Source organism: Pelophylax lessonae, assembly GCF_965119305.1.
Source record: "Pelophylax lessonae genome assembly, chromosome: 10".
NCBI lineage: Eukaryota > Metazoa > Chordata > Amphibia > Anura > Ranidae > Pelophylax > Pelophylax lessonae.
The window spans coordinates 217,911,385-217,928,369 of NC_138777.1; the positions used below are offsets into that span (position 1 = coordinate 217,911,385).

At 44.2% G+C, this 16,985-nt stretch overlaps 1 protein-coding gene across 1 annotated transcript in view; it reads left to right on the plus strand.

Moving 5' to 3' along the window:
* Positions 1-16,985, plus strand: part of VPS35 (VPS35 retromer complex component) — a gene marked incomplete at its 5' end in the record, with an annotated part of 180,023 nt that overhangs the window by 88,628 nt on the left and 74,410 nt on the right. The window contains 3 exons of the mRNA XM_082271055.1: positions 3,072-3,220; positions 15,090-15,297; positions 16,735-16,890. Of these exons, the coding sequence (XP_082127181.1) occupies positions 3,072-3,220; positions 15,090-15,297; positions 16,735-16,890 (513 nt within the window). The remainder of the gene's footprint in view (positions 1-3,071; positions 3,221-15,089; positions 15,298-16,734; positions 16,891-16,985) is intronic.

Genomic DNA, 16,985 nt, shown 5'->3' on the forward strand with positions numbered 1-16,985 from the left:
AACAAATAAAAAAAATTTATATAAATACTGTGAAAGTGGAAATGGCAGCTAGCACTCCAACCGACCTAGATTGTGACAGCATAAAAAATAAACAGTGCAGCGCTATCAAAAACAATTATATCAAAAATAATCTATATATACAAAATAAATTGTTATATATAACGTGAGGAGATTAAGGGGTAGGTGAGAACTCCTTAAAATTATACAAAGAAAAGTCCAAAGGTGCTGGTGAAAAACAGTCCAAATAAATCCACACAGAAAAAATAGTGACGAAGAGAGAGGTCCCACACCACAGATACTCAAATGTGCTCACCAGATGGTATGGACCCAAGTTACTGTACAGTAAGTGGGTCATACAGGCTGAATGGGAAGATGTCCACAACACCGAATGCAGGGAATTTTTACAGAGTCTCTGGATCGCAGACTGAGCCAAGGTGAAATATCCACAGACAACTCCAATAGGTTATGCCACGGAATCCCACTCATAGATGGTTATAGGGGGATAAACCAAAGGACAACATAGTGTAAAACTGAGAAGACCTCCTATTCCACCGCACCGACAAACCCAACGAGCCGGGCGCACAGCCTGTTGATGTTGATTGCCCACAAAAAAAAAAAGGATGGGAGGTGTGAAAGTTGTAGATCCACCCTGTTCTACTTGTTTAATTCCATCCTTGGTGTCAGAAGTCTGAATTGGTTGTAATTCTTAAATCTTTCATTGACTGAAAATGGACATTCTTCTGAAGACAATAAGGCCTCTTTCACATGGTCATTGGGATCAGATTTGCCAGTCAGTTTTTCAGGCGGACCTGATCGGAAGGTCCATTCATCTATACAAACAGGCGAGTGTAAACTGTCTGTTTACACCTGCCTACCTTCGAGTCTGATTTGGGTCCACTTAAAAAAAAAAAAAAAAAAAAAAAAAAAAACAGAAGGGGATCCATGGTCTTGTGTTTAGGCGGAGTGGATCGTAGGTAGGTGCACATTTTGGACAGGGTGGACTGGTCTGTCAGAGGGGTGAGAGGCCATTTTTCGCAAGCTGCAACAACCAACTCTGAACAGATCCCATCTGTCCTCCTTATATATATTGCCATTGTAAAAGCTGAACTCCAGCAATTTGATAGCAATTCACACTTTTAGCCCTGCAGCATTAACACCTGTGCATATGTCCTGACAACAAGGATGGAATTGTATAACAAGAACAGGGTGGTACGGGGATATATGTAATAGTACCACCTCATACACTGTTACTAAAAGTATTGGGACGCCTGCCTTTACCTGCACTTGAACTTTAATGGCATCCCGGTCTTAGTCCATAGGATTCAATATTGAGTTGGCCCACCCTTTGCAGCTATAACAGCTTCAACTCCTCTGGGAAGGCTGTCCACAAGGTTTAGGAGTGTGTCTATGGGAATGTTTGACCATTCTTCCAGAAGTGCATTTGTGAGGTCAGGCACTGATGTTGAATGAGAAGGCCTGGCTCGCAGTCTCTGCTCTAATTCATCCCAAAAGTGTTCTATCGGGTTTGGGTCAGGACTCTGTGCAGGCCAGTCAAGGTCCCCCACCCCAAACTCGCTCATCCAGGTCTTTATGGACCTTGCTTTGTGCACTGGGCCAAATCATTTGGTGGAAGGGGAATTATGGTGTGTGTGTGTGGGGGGGGGGGGGGGGGTTCTCGTCCAACATCAGTGCCTGACCTCACAAATGCGAGGAAAGTGCATTATGGACCCATGGTAACCAAGTCCCACTGTTGTAAAGCGAGAGTCCATCTTATTTATAAATTGGGAAAGGAGCACAGAGTGATGGTGTGTCAGTATTTTCCATTTGGGATTCATGTAAAACAGCATGTCAAGATTGAGCTATGAAGAGCACATACATGGGTCGCATTTGAAAAAGGGACCATATCGTATAATTTTGAAGAGGACTTCTATGATTTTCATTTTACATAAATATAAAAATTATGCTGTGCTAATCTTCAATACAATAAATGTGCAAAATTCACCGTGTATCATAAAAACTATGAGATAAACATATGTCACAAAATGTATAAACATAAATAGAGGAAGAAAAATTCAAAATAAAACACAATAACTAAATCACATGAAATAGATATACAAAAATGACGTGCAAAATAAACAAACCGCCCCAAGGAGATTCCTCCAAAGTAAATCCACTGTGTCAGAAGTCCAAGCACCATAAGTAGTCCTCCACTTTAGGGAAAGATCATGTGTCCGAATCAGTTGATAGGAAAGCAACCTGAGTGCATCAGATAGAGGACAACACAGAAGGCTTATCAGATAGCCAGTGACTTGTCATGTAAAAAGAGTAAACAAGCGCTTGTATAAATATAGTAGACTGCCACTCCTCAAACGCCAGATATCGTTAACTCCTCACAATCCTGACTTGCATGTTTCGTCAGAATTTACGTCATCGGGGGCACTTGAAGAACTCCATGCCTCCGATGACGTAAATTGCAGATTAGCCCGTGACTTCATGTAAAAAGAATCAACAAGCGCTTGTATAAATATAGGAGACTGCCACTCATTAAACACCAGAATCGTCAGACGCCTCACAATCCAGGCTAAGATCGGCAAGCAGATGCTCATAGGAAAGAAAAAAGAGAGCCCCACGTTCCAATAGTATAGACTCTTTTGGGTATTTTCTTCAAGTTAAAAACGCCAGCATAAAATGCACATCAGTCCAGCAGTAAACGGACTACAATATCCAAGATGTACAGGGACTTGCGCGCAGTACGTGGTGATGTCACGACTTTCGGTCTTGCTCTACATGTTTTGTCAGAATTTATCGGGGCAAGGTTACCCAAGCGCCCCCGATGACATAAATTCTGACGAAACATGCAAGTCAGGATTTTGAGGAGTCTTATATCTGGTGTTTGAGTGGCGGCCTCCTATATTTATACAAGTGCTTGTTGATTCTTTTTACATTAAGAGTCACTGGCTGTCTGATAAGCCTTCTGTGCGGTAATCTGTGTGAAGCACCAGGGATGCAGAAAGAGGTTTATATCTAAAACATAAATTTTCATATGGCTGTTGTCTTCTTTCCTCCTCCAGTCTCGGCAGGACATGCCGTCTGAAGATGTTGTGTCCTTGCAAGTATCTCTTATTAATCTGGCTATGAAGTGTTATCCTGACCGAGTAGATTATGTGGATAAAGTGTTGGAGACTACTGTTGAAATATTTAACAAGCTGAACCTTGAACAGTAAGTAAACTAAAATAACAGACCTTGTAGATGAAATAGATGTAGGATTTCTGCAGCCATAGCATAGATCTGTATAGAAGTGTAGCAGTTTTATTTAAAAAGATATACAATTTTTAGAAATAACTGGATTTAAAGCAGAACTCCACCCTTACCTTTTTTATATTTCACAGTTGTAAAGGCTATTCTCTTGTATCAAAATTGCTTACTCTGATTTCACTGCATACTGTGAACTTTTTACACATTTGGCCTTAGAAGCTGCATCAAGTCAAAGCCCACCTCATTTCTTGGTTTATGGACACCCAGGATCATCTAGACTAGCTATTTTCAACCAGGGTTCCATGAAACCCTAGGATTCCTCCAGGGGTTTATTGGGATGTGGCTTATTGACATCCTATTTGATGGATAGATCCAGGGCCAATGCAGTATAGAAAAACAAGCTGCATGACCCCAAATCTCTTTAGTCTGTAAGGGTGGTGTTCTGACCTACTGACCACCAGTGTAAGTAATTTTCCCTATTGCCCCCTGATATATTGGTTCTGGTAGGAGTTTTCTAATACCTGAAAATTATAGGGGTTCCTCTGGGATAAAAAGGTTGAAAAATGCTAATCTAGACCTTTCCTCGCCAGCCAGACTGTCCTTGGCCCGCCACTTTCATTTATTGGTTTCAAAATTCTGGGGACTCAGCGTTGCATATGGGTGTTACCACATCTTCCTCTTTGCAGGCCTGCTTTGCATTGAGAAGCACACTGACATTACTGGGTCACCCAGTTACAGTACTGGGATTAAAATAACGTATGTAATGAAAGAAAGAAATTATTTATTTAAAAAAAAAAAATGTATTTAGCATTGCTGGGGATGGGGGAGAAGAGGAACCAAGAAAGCCAAAATATTACAAAGATTATCCCCTTGAAGCCGGTTTCTCCTGGCCCTTTAAGGGGTTTAGGATGCAGGGAGGCGGGATTTATGATCATGTGACCGCCAGGATTGGCAGTCACATGATCGGAAAGCTCCCGTTTGCAAGCAGTGATCAGGAAATTTCCATTAGCCGCTGCTATCTGTGCCAGAAGCACGCAGGGTGTGCGCTCTTGGCACCGCTGTATTTGCACAAATGCATCCAAATATGTGGCTGCCCGTTGTCAAGGCTTACTTGTAGAGAGCCTGCATATTTGCGTGGGGCTGGCGCCAAGAGTTTAAACTTCAGGTTTAATGCAAGTGCTACTATTTAGAAGGTTGCAAGAAACCCATCCAAGGATCAAGCATTCTATTTTGAAGCTTATGAAAAATGTCTTGCTCTATGCTGAAGGGGGTATGTGGTTGCGCTCAGTGCTCATCAGGGTACTTCCGACAATCCAAGTATTGTACAGAACAGTATTGGAATCCTAGCGCACAACAGGAGATTTTTGCACCAAGAAAAAAAAAATTAGGACGAGGTCAGCGGAAGCACTCATGGTAAAAGAAGATAATTAGTGGATTGATAATCAGCGTAGCACCCATTGGAGGTGTCCATTAAAAATGCCAGTCAGTGCCCATCACATATGCCAATCAGTGCCCATCATTCCTGCCTATCAGTGCCGCATATTAGTGCCACCTCATCAGTGCACGTCAGTGCAGCCTCATCAGTGCCCGTCAATGAAGGTGAAAACTGAAATGAAGAAAAACGTCTCTTCTCCCCCCCCCCCCCCCCCCCCCAAAAAAAAATTTGGTCTTTTAATTTCCTTAGCAAAAAAATTAAAAAAACATTGGTGAATAAATACCACCAAAAGAAAGCTCTGTTTGTGGGGGAAAAAAGATAAAAATGTAATTTGGGTTAAGCGTTGCATGACTGCGCAATTGTGTTTTTTTTAACGTGTGACCGCGCTGAAAGCTGTAAATTGCTCTGGGCAGGAAGGGGGTGAAAGTGCCCGGTATTGAAGTGGTTAAACAAATCTTTTTAATTGTACATTGCAACTTCTTGGGGTATACAGTGGGTATAGAAAAGAATCACCCCCATTTAAATCACATTTTGTTGCTTTGCAGCCTGAAATGAAGGCAGTTTTTGTTTTATCCGGCTGTATTTACTAGTACAACTTAAAACATCCAAGTTTTAATAACATACAAAGAAAAAAAAAATATTCAAAAACAGAATCCCTGCGTTGAAAAAAGGATCACCACCCCCCCCTTATGTCAGTATTTTGTTGGACCACATTTTGCTTTGTATTCAACATTAATGTGTTGGGATATGTCTCTACTAACTTTGCACATCTAGACTGTGCAATATTTGCCCACTCTTCTTTGCAGAACTGCTCAGGTGCAGTTAAATTTGATGGTGACCCTTTGTGCAGTCTTCAAGTCATTACACAGATCTTCAATGTGTGTATGTAGAGTATATATATATATATATATATATATATATATATATATATATATATATATATATATATATATATATATATATATATATATAATATAATATATATATATATATATATATATATATATATATATATATATATATATATATATATATATATATATATGTATAATATTTTTTTTTTTTTTTTCTTTCTGACTTTTTGGATGAGGAAATGTATTTATGGATATATGAAAATTTATAAATGGATACAAACTGTTGGCACTTTAATAAAATTACAATCCATCTATAAAAGTACCTCCATCTAGAGTCCATTTGAGCGTTCCCCTAGGAATAGATGTTAATATTCATAGATTTGCAGTTCTCTCCAGACTGGGAAATCATTCCACAACGCTAAAGAACAGATGGAAAGCTCACCGGCATTGTGTGATATCTTCAATAAAGCTTTATGAACTGGAACACGGATTGTGAAGCCAGGTCTTCTCACCTAACAGCAGTAGGTCACCTCAGTTTTTCTGAACACTTTGTGATTAAGGCTGGGTTCAAACTTGTGTGAGAAGACATCGCATGTGATTCGCACCGCATTGGTGTGCAGATCGCATGCAATGTCTGTGGAATGAGAATTCAGCCATACAAACTGGCAGAAATCGCATCGCATTCGCACGAAAATGGTGCTGGACCCTTTTTTTTTTTTTGGTCCACACTTGAATTGGATCGCATGGGTGTTCACATCTGCTCCTCAATACATTCAAGTACATGGTATTTTTCTTTTCTCCTGACTGCTAAATGGAGCTATAGAGGGAGTGAAAGAAAGGTCATAGATTGTCCTTCTAATTGACATAGATTGTAGATTATAAGGGTTTCAATTTTTTTTTTCTCTTTTGTCCACCGAACGTAGCTGCTGCTTTAAATCATAGACGGATGGGTACATGGTTGCGCGTCCTACCGCTACCTTGGGGTGGGGGTTTCATCCGCTGGGATGACCCACGCCAGGGCCCCCAAGCCTGTTACTAGGGTAGTCACTAGGCCCGAGGTCACGTCCTCATCGGCGCGAAGTCGCCATTCTGCCGTGGCCTGCAGCCTTAACAGGCCTCAGCAGCCTGCCTGGGTATCCCTATCACTGTAATGCCGGTGGCCATTTTGCTGGAGCGGGAGACAAAATAGCACAGGAGCTTCTGGCTCTTGTGGGCGGGGGAGTTTCTTTTTACCTTTTCTTCTCCATGCTGCTGATGGACCTTGCTGTGTTCTCCATGTAACTACTCTAGAGGAGTTTAATTGAGTTTCGTTCCCGTCCGCCAGACAGATTTTTTCCCTCCTACCTTCAGCTGTCCCCAGACCGCCTTGCGGGGCTGCAGGAAGAGATTCGGGATATGCTGTCACAAGGCATGATTGTACCAGTTCCTCATCAGGAATGCTTTTGAGGGTTCTATTCGAACCTGTTTACCGTTCCATGGAAGGAGGGCAAATTGCGTCCAATCTTGGACCTCAAAACTCTGAACCGCTTTGTGCGCGTCCAGAAATTTCGCATGGAGTCCCTGCGGTCAGTGGTGGCGTTCTTGCATCAGGGGGACCTGCTGGCCTTGATCGATATTAAGGATGCCCATCTCCATGTCCCCATTTGCCAGGGTAATCAACGATTCCTCCGCTTCTCGGTGGGCAAGGACTATTTTCAATTTGGTCTCGCCTCTGCTCCCAGGGTCTTCACCAAGGTGTTAGCCCCTATCCTGGCTCTGCTACGACAGAGAGGAATAGCGATTCTGGGGTACCTGGAGGATCTTCTTCGAGCTGACTCGTCTGTGACATTGGAACGGCATTTGGAGGTGACCATTCACTTTCTGAAGCAGTTCGGTTGGAATCTCAACCTTCAGAAATCTGCCCTGGTTCCAACAACCAGACTGGAGTATGGCAAAGGTATTTCTACCTCCTGTTAAGTTACAGAAGTTAAAGGAAGCGATTCTGACGCAGGTGCTGGGCCTGATGGTGTCGTCCTTCGAGGCCGTACCATATGCTGAGGCCCACACGAGACTTTTGCAACAGGAGACAAATGGGACAAGGATCATCTATCCCTGGACAGTCTGATTTCGTTTGAGTCAGAGATCCAAGGACTCCCTGAATTGGTGGCTTAGCTCTCCGAATCTTCTCCATGGGTAACCCTTCCTTCCAGTATTCTGGACGATGGTGACGACAGATGCATGTCTGAACGGTTCGGGGGGTGGGTGGGGGGGGGGACTGAGAGCAATCAAGTTGAGCCTGTTCCACTGGACGGAAAATCTCAAGGGGTGTTCTGTCCGAGTCCAGCCTGACAATGTCACGGCCGTGGCATGTCAATCATCAAGGGGGCACCAGGAGTGCCCTGGCGGCTCTGGAAGTAGTCGAGATCCTGCGCTGGGCAGAGGACTATGTCCTAGCCCTATCCGCCGTGTACATTCCCAGCATAGACAATTGGCAGGCGGACTACCTGAGTCACCAAACCCTGGATCAGGGAGAGTGGTCCCTGCATCCACAAGTGTTCCACCAGCTGTGTCTCCGGTGGCGGACCCCGGATGTGGACCTGTTCGCCTTCAGACAAAACAGGAAAGTTTCAGAGTTTGTGGCTCGGTCCAGAGATCCTCTGGCTGATTCAGTAGACGCCCTAGTGGCTCCCTGGAGCCAGTACAGGCTAATTTATGCGTTTCCTCCGCTACAACTTTTATCTCGCCTGCTATGCAGGGTCGAGTTGGAGGGGATTCCGGTAATTCTGGTGGCTCCAGATTGGCCCCGAAGATCCTGGTGCGCCGTCTCAGGGTTCGATCTTTCATCCTGCTTTACAGTCGCTGGCTTTAACGGCATGGCTGTTTGAGAGCAAGGTGTTAAAGGACAGGGGTCTGTCCGATTCTTTGATCTCTACCTTACTCAAGGCTAGGACGTCCACTTCTCGGAAGATTTCAGCAAATCACTGAAGCTGCATCCTAGATCCTTTGCTATCAGCAGGATCCTGACCTTTCTACAAAAAGGGTTTGACCAACGTTTGGCGTTGGGCACTCTTAAGTGTCAGATCTCAGCCTTGGCTTTGTACTTCCAACGCCCTTTGGCTACACACTCTTGATTCATACGTTTCTTCAGGGGGTTCGCCATTTGGCTTCCCCCACGAGGTCTCTGTTACCTCCTTGGGACCTTAAATCGGTCCTTCAGAAATCTCCTTTTGAGTACATAAGACCCATTTCCTTGCTCGCCTTGTCGCAGAAAGTTGCCTTTTTGGTGGCCATCACCTCTGTGGGCAGGGTTTCTGAACTAGCGGCGCTATCTTGCCACTCTCCTTATCTGGTAATACACAGGGATAAGGTAGTGTTGAGGCCTAATCCGTCGTTTCTTCCTAAGGTGGTTTCAGACTTCCATCTGAACAAAGACGTAGTGCTTCTGTCACTCTGTCCGAAACCTTCACATCTAAGGAAATTGCCTTGCATTGCTTGGATGTGGGTTTCGTAAATCGGACTCTCTGTGAATACAGATGGACCCCGTAAGTGTCAGGCTGCGTCTGCGACAACCATCTCTCGATGGATCAGACAGACGGTGGTGAAGGCGTATTCTCTTAAGGGCAAGGTTCCTCCTTTCCCTGTCACGGCTCACTCTACGTGGGCGTTGAGTGCCTCTTTGGCTTTCCGCCATCAGGCGTCAGTGATGCAGGTTTGCAAGGCGGCCACTTGGTCGTCTGTACAGATGTTCACCAAGTTTTACAGAGTGGATGTGTTAGCATCCTCAATGCGTCCTTTGGCCACAAGGTTTTGCAGGCCGCCATTTAAGGGGCAGTCTTCTTTTCCTTCTCCTTTTATGGTTTTGCTACAATTGAGACCCATGTTATATAGTATGCTATGTAAGCGGTAGGAATTGCATTCTTTTGTCCTTTCCCCACCCCTCAGTGGTTTCTGCTTTTGGACGTCCCATCAGTCTGATTTTAAAGCAGCAGCTTGGTGGACGAAAGAGAAAATGGGATTTTTTACTTACCATAAAATCCATTTCTCTGAGTCCACCAACGGACGTAGCTCCCACCCCTCTTTTCTCTGAAGAGTTGGGTTTTGGATATTATTCACTGCTTGCAACTAAACTGAAGATGCAACGGTGAGGCCCTGGGCGTGTCAAAGCCTTTGGCTATACCTGGTCACTCCTAGTGGGAGGGGCTTATCCATCCATCTGATTTAAAGCCGCAGCTACGTCCGTCGGTGGACTCAGAGAAATGGATTTTACGGTAAGTAAAAAATCCAATTTCTCTTACGTCCTCCGACAGTCGCCGCCACCTCTAAGTCATCGCTATTGGGTATTGACTTCCGCTCCACAGGAGTAGCTAGGCATAAGACTTAGTCAAAAGAACAAAAGCATTTGCATAGACACACCCATGTCTTATCTCCCACTGCATTAGCGTGAAGAGCAGAACCTTTTTTCTTTCTGTTTGGGACTCTGATTTTTATCTCTGTCATGTTTGTTTGCATTAGTCAGACAAGTACCCGTCTATTCTCCATAATGCTGCAAACAAGTGGAAAAAAAGAAATCTAAGCCGCATCTTTTTGCCTTTCGATAAAAGATAGCCAGATTGAAGACCATTTACCTTTTTGTGCTTAGTTGGCCTGGAACAGATGTATTAATGGGCCGATTTCCAAATTTCTCTCTAATTTTGGTCTAATGATTTGACATGATAATGGAACAAGTTGCTCTGGAAACTGTTTTCTAACGGCTGATGTCGCTTGTTACTGTGCTGTCTTAGTTAAGCTGAGCAAATCATCCAGGCGATCTATCGCACAAGGTCACCATATGTTTTTATTTTTTTTCTTCTAGAACTGAAAGAAGCCTGCCCTTGACTAAGCTTGCTCTTCTATAGTTTAAAATAGAATCCAGATCTTTTTAAAACCAAACGTGTGGTCTAAAACATTGTTAACCCTGTGTAAGCTCTGATCCATTCTATTGAGGGCTGAGGAGTCTCTTCACAATGCTGAACAAATTACTTAGCCCTAGCGCTGTTGTCTACTGCTTTAAAGGGTAACTCCACTTTCCTGTGGAAAAGAAAGCAAATAAAGAAAAAAATAATATAGCGTATACCAGGGGAGTCAACTCAATTTCATTGCGGGCCGCATCAGCATTATGGTCGCCCTCAGAGGGCTGGTTCTATCTGTAGCCCACCCCTATCAGAATTCAAGAGCCCCCCGCTCTCCCTTACATCACAGTGCATCCCCTTAACGTGCTGCTGCTGGGAAGAAGCTGGAGGCAGAGCTGGGAAGCAGCAACTGCAGGGTCTGGAGGAGGGCTGGAGTCAGCTGCCGGAGTCTGCTGAATGCCGAGACCAGTGGAGGTGGAGAGGAGGGGGTGCTACGGCTGCACAGAGTGATGCAGGATCTGCAGGAGGAGTTGTGTCCTCTCTGCTGCCAACTGCTGAGTTTGGGGGGGGGGGGGAATAGGTCCTCTCTGCAGCTGCAGGGGGAAGCACAGGATCTGGCAGAGGATTTGTGTCCTCTCTGCTGCCGTCGGCTGAGACAAGGTGGAGGCAGAGATGAGGGAGATGCTGCAGGAGAGGTGCAAGGGCCACATGAAATGGCCTGGAGGGCCGGATTCAGCCCGCTGTCCTTGTGTTTGACACCTGTGGCGTATACAATTGCAACACGTCATATTGTAATTAGATTTTATTAAAAATTACATTTCCTTTTCAATCATCATCTCTTTAATTTTTTAAAAATGCAATATGGCTACATGGAAGGCTCCCCAGAAACATAATTTTACTAATTGTGTGATTGGCTCACCATTTTTCCAAGTCTCCCCTAAGATACAAGTCAGATTTTAGGCATCCCCTGCAACAAATGTTATTTTATTGTGAGATACTCCCAATAGGAAATCTCATATAAAATGATGCAGGCCCAGCAGCTTTCCTCATTAGAGCCCTGCAGGTGCACAGTTGATTAAACCACTGCCAGTAGACTCACTTAGCACATGGGCACAGAGGAAGAAATAGTGATTTTATTCAGAATTACAAAAAGTAGGAATCTGCAACAAAGTTTGGTAAAATCCTTGTAATGTACAGAGATCTCCCAGAGGGGAATGTTTTTTTCTCAACAAAAGTGGAGTAATGCTTTAATAATGAGAAGTACTGGGTATTTTCTTTGTTTCCAGGGGTCATATGGAGTATTAGGGGAGTGAAAAAATGGTGAGTGTGCAACTGAGAGAAGCCTTAAAATGTCACAAAACCCACATCATAAAAACTATCAATAAATGGTGTATTACATGCTGTTCATACTCACTCAGTCACTTGGAGTTTCCTTTTTCTGTATTTTGCAAATCACCTGATTGATCCTGCTGCTCTCTCTCTCCGCCTTCTGTCCAAGTCCCTAATTCAGCTAGGGATTTTGCAGAGCAGTGTTGGCAGCTCTGCACATGCTCAGTTTTCACTCGGTTTCCATGCTGAGAATTTTCTCCCTGTCACATCTGAGCAGCCCATGTGACTATAGAGTCACACATGCGGCGGATGAATTTGCCATTTTTATGGGAGAATTGTCCTGGGGGGGGGGGGGGGGGGGGGAGGGAGATCCCCAGCTAGGGGATCCTGGGCATGCACTACTTCATGTATATCTAACGTCATTGCTCCTAGGCGCAGGGTGCCTTCATCTGGCTACTTTATTGTGCCTTGACTTTTTTTTTTTTTTTTTTTTTAATCCTTTTTCCAGCTGCCCAGTAGGACTGTATGCTGTTTGCCAGACCCACCTCACTATCAGGAGGCTGGCCCATGCCTGCTTGATGGAAAAGCCATCTTGCCTAGGGCCCATAATGGATGGCTCATGGTTGCAGCATCCTCTGGGCCGTCAAGCCTCTGAACTCCTCCCTGCATGTGAATAGCTGTACACTGACAGACTGTACTTCTAGCAGCAAATTTCTCCTTAAAAAGTGCCATGCGCTTTCCAGCATAATTATATGATGGCTTTTGAGAGCCCTTATGCACAATGGATAATTTTCTCCTGCTCTTAGTCATTTGCACATGTAGTGATTTTTATTCGGTTAGTCAGCAGGGACACTTTATTCCCTTGAGTTCCCTCGATGATGCTTTTCTTGTACCCTTAATTATTTTTCTAACTTGCACTTGAAAGGGTTTGGCAGAATGGACACAAGGGAGTTGTACATATTTTGGCCTGTGGACGTTAGATTTGATCATTCTATGTTTACTAAAGGGATTTATTAAAGGGTTGGCTTAGTGCTTGTTATCCTAGCAGCATGTAAATGAGAGGTACCATTCTGTGTCATAGCCAATGATGCAGTTCAGAAATCTGATGTTACATGGGGTGTACCGAGATGGAACATGGTCAAGCAACAGTTCGTGTGTGCTTTAGTGATAGTTGCCAAATATCCTTCTAGGGCTACATATTATGAAACTGTCCAAGCACACTTTGGAAATCACAGTTCTCCACAGAGGCATAACTAGAACCTTCAGAGCCCCGGTGCAAGAAACCATGAAGGGTCCCCCTGACCCCCCCCCCCCCCCTTCTCAGCTTCCATCAAAAACTCTGAGCTTCCAGTTCTGGGAGGGCATCCATGGACATCCCCCCCCCAGAATCCTACCTCCCATGTACCCCCTGGGGCGCACATCCAGCATGATCTGTGACTGCTCTGTTCTTCGGACAATCACAGTGGCCCTTTACCATGTGATCAGCTGATCCCATGTAAACAGACTAAAGTGGGGTACACACTAGTAGAAAATCGGCACACAACTTTCAGCAGCCAATGCCAACATTTTCAACTAAAAAAAACGGAGGGACAAACGGAAACATTTTTTTAGCGTCCGTCCCCAGACGACCAATTTTCGTTTAATGTGTATGCAGTACGTCCGTGAAAAATCGGATACAAAAGACCGCGCATGATCTGAAGTTGCTGACGGCACGGAAGTCTAGGAACAAATGTCCCAAAAAAAAAAATCAGCGAGAAATTTAGTGAACAGTTATGCACTGTCAACTAAAAACGGTAATGAACGCTGAGCAAGAGAGAGAAAAATCGGAGGATATTTCGTCCGATTTCCGTCAAGTGTGTACGGGCCTTTATCGGTTATCGGCACTTCTTTCTTCCCACCTGTGTCTGTGTGAGGAAAGGAGAGCTGTTAACCAGCAAGACTGTCAGTATATTGTTTACACTGATAATCGATAATCGGGGCTCTGGTAATGTGTCCTGATTATAAGTGCAGCCCTATCATTGCTTATGAATGCCGCTTATCAGTGTTCATCAATGCTGCCCATCAGTGCTGCCTTCCAGTTCTTATCAGTATTGCCCACCAGAGCCACTTATCAGTGCTCATCAATGCCGCCTATTAGTGCCACTTAGTGGCCATCAGCAGTACTCTGAGCCGAGCGTCTCATACAGCTCAGACTCAGTCTGCACTTACTGTCCCTCCTACCTCACACAGATAGAAGACAGCCGATCTGCTCTTTCTCCTCCCGCCCCTCTCCTGTGTGCACAGCAGGAAGGGTGAAGCTCAGCAGCTGAATTTGATCATTCACACTTCCCCTGATGCACACAGGAGAGGGAGGAGAAAGAGCCCCCGCCTTTCCGAGGGGGGGGGGGGGGCTGGCGGGTGGCGGCGACTCTGGACGCGCGCTGAGCCCTTCCTGTGGATTGCCCTGACTGCGGCGGGCGCCTCTCTCCCGTCCCTTTCCCGCGCGCCAGAGGGGCGGGGAGCTGGCGCGCGGGGCGGGGTTGCTTGGGGACGGCGCCTCGGCCGGCGTCTAGCAGCTGACTTAGAACTGGTGTGGACCAGGGGAATCCGACTGTTTAAAACAAAGCATCGTGAAGGCCCGAGGAGGGTGTTGACGCAATGTGATTTCTGCCCAGTGCTCTGAATGTCAAAGTGAAGAAATATCTCCTATCCGTGCGAGGTAGGAGAGACTTGTCAGTACACACTTTTATAGATGGAAAAAGAGTAACCGAGTGTTCCATGGGTGGCCTGCTGGTATTTAAATCGCATTACAGAATGTCAAACAAACATTTAAAACATATTATTCGCTTTATTGTACAAAACCGATGTAACATTAAAGTAGTTGTAACCCGAAAAAAAAAAAAAATGCTCCTGTTCCTTTAAAGCACGGTCAGTAGCATAGTGCTGTTGCAGTGTAATTTGTACCTTTTTTGTAATCTAAAAATACCTGGTTGATCCTGCCTGTTCCTGTGTCCCCCCGTGTGTGCTGACCATGGTAATCATGGCTGCTGATCCATGATTACCATAATGGGGTTACGTTGCGTGCCAGTACTCTTCCTCAAGGCAAAGTCTTAAAAAAAAAAAAAAAAAAATATATAGATATAGATATATAGATATAGAGATATATATATATATATATATATATATTACACATTATATCTCTCTAGCTCTTCATAAACATATTTGGTAGATAGGGAACTATGGAAACACCAGCTCCTATTTTTAAATGAGCATTGCCTGCGTTAACCATAGTTACTAGTCTATTCTGGACCTGAATAGTTTCTTCGGAGCTCTGCATACACTATAGCCTTTTTTCCTTTCTCTTTTAGCATTGCCACCAGCAGCGCTGTCTCAAAGGAGCTAACCCGACTTCTGAAGATTCCGGTGGACACGTACAACAACATTCTGACCGTGCTAAAGCTCAAACACTTCCATCCGCTCTTTGAGTACTTTGACTATGAGTCCAGAAAGAGTATGAGCTGCTATGTACTGAGCAGTGGCTTGGAGCACAACACAGAGGTCGGCTCTCAGGAACAGGTAATGTCTCTACCCCATCCTCCTAGATGCCATGTTCTCCCTGCACTTTAAGTTCCTAAAAAATGTCCCATGTTTTAGTAACTGCACTTCCCTTGCCACAAAGAGCTGCTTGCTGTCTTGTCTTTTTTTTGTGTTTTGGTTCAACAACATTGCTGTGCTTCCCATGTAAATATGCTGCTATAAAATTAAAGTGATATTAAAGGCAAGTTTAAAAAAAAAAAAAAAAAACTAGTCCCCTGCTGGTGTTTCTTGCCCCTTCCCCCGGCCAAGTGCCCCCAGAGCAAGGAGCTTGCTCTGGGAGCACCCAGGCAGGCTCGCTCCCCAGCTGCTGCCCTATGTGTCTATTTACACACACCACCCCAGCTTAGCCCTGCCTCCCTTTCCTCTCATTGGCTCACTGGCTGTGATTGCCTCCCGCTGTGGTCTCAGCCAATGAAGAGGGAGAGTCCCCGGATATATAGGTGTGTGTGTGTGTGTGTGTGTGTGTGTGTGTATATATATATATATATATATATATATATATATATATATATATATATATATATATATATATATATATATATATATATACGCACACACACACTAATATAATATGTATATTGTGTGTGTATATGTATGTATGTGTGTATATATATATATATATATATATATATATATATATATATATATATATATATATATATATATATATATATATATATATATATATATATATATAAATATTTTTTTAATGCGAGTCTACTTTTTTCCTGCAGTATTCAGTCCTGTCATGTGACAACAGGTCCTCCTCAGGTAGTGGGCGGGTCCTAAATGCTGCAGAAAGTGGCACCATGCAATGATGTGGCGCTGTTATCTGCACAGTATTTTAATGTGAGTCTAGGGTGCGTTGACCAACCCCAAAGGGGTCGGTCCCTGATATCTTGGGCTTTACAGCAAGTGTGTTGTGCGACACTGGGGATCATTTAGCCCAGGGATCCCCAATCTATGGCCCTCCAGGTGTTGGGGAACTACACGTCCCATTGGGCATTGTAAAACTGACATTCACAGACCTGACTAGGCATGATGGTTATTATAGTTCCTGAACAACTGCAGGGCCATAGTTGGAAGACCCCTGATTTAGCCCATGCACACTAGGTGATATTCTCAAGCGATGTGTATTTTTATGGAGACGGGCAAAACTGGTGCCAGGCTTGGAGTGAGATTATTCAGCGTTCTGGCCTGTGTTTGGCTGGGTAACCATCCCACAAATTCTACTAATCACGAGGGTGCTTCAGCATGAAGGGTCTAACAGGGTCTAACAGTCCTCTATAATCCCTTTTGAGAACAAATCAAAGTCAGTGGACTTCAATAATTGTGGCTGAGCTTTGGCAAGTTTTAGAAAACTTTACTAAAATTCCACAGCGTATAGATTTTATGATTGCCTTTCTTTCTTCATAGGTGGACGCTATCATGAACTTGGTATTGACTCTGATCCAAGACCAACCAGACCAGCCAGCTGAAGACCCTGACCCAGAGGACTTTGCAGAAGAGCAAAGCCTTGTGGGCCGCTTTATTCACCTATTGCGTTCGGATGATCCCGATCAACAGTACCTGGTGAGGAAACCTGTGTGCTAGTTTTTACTGTACAAGATCTGCTTCATAACGGATGTTATTGGTACATATTGGCTGTGCTGCATTTTATGTTCAGT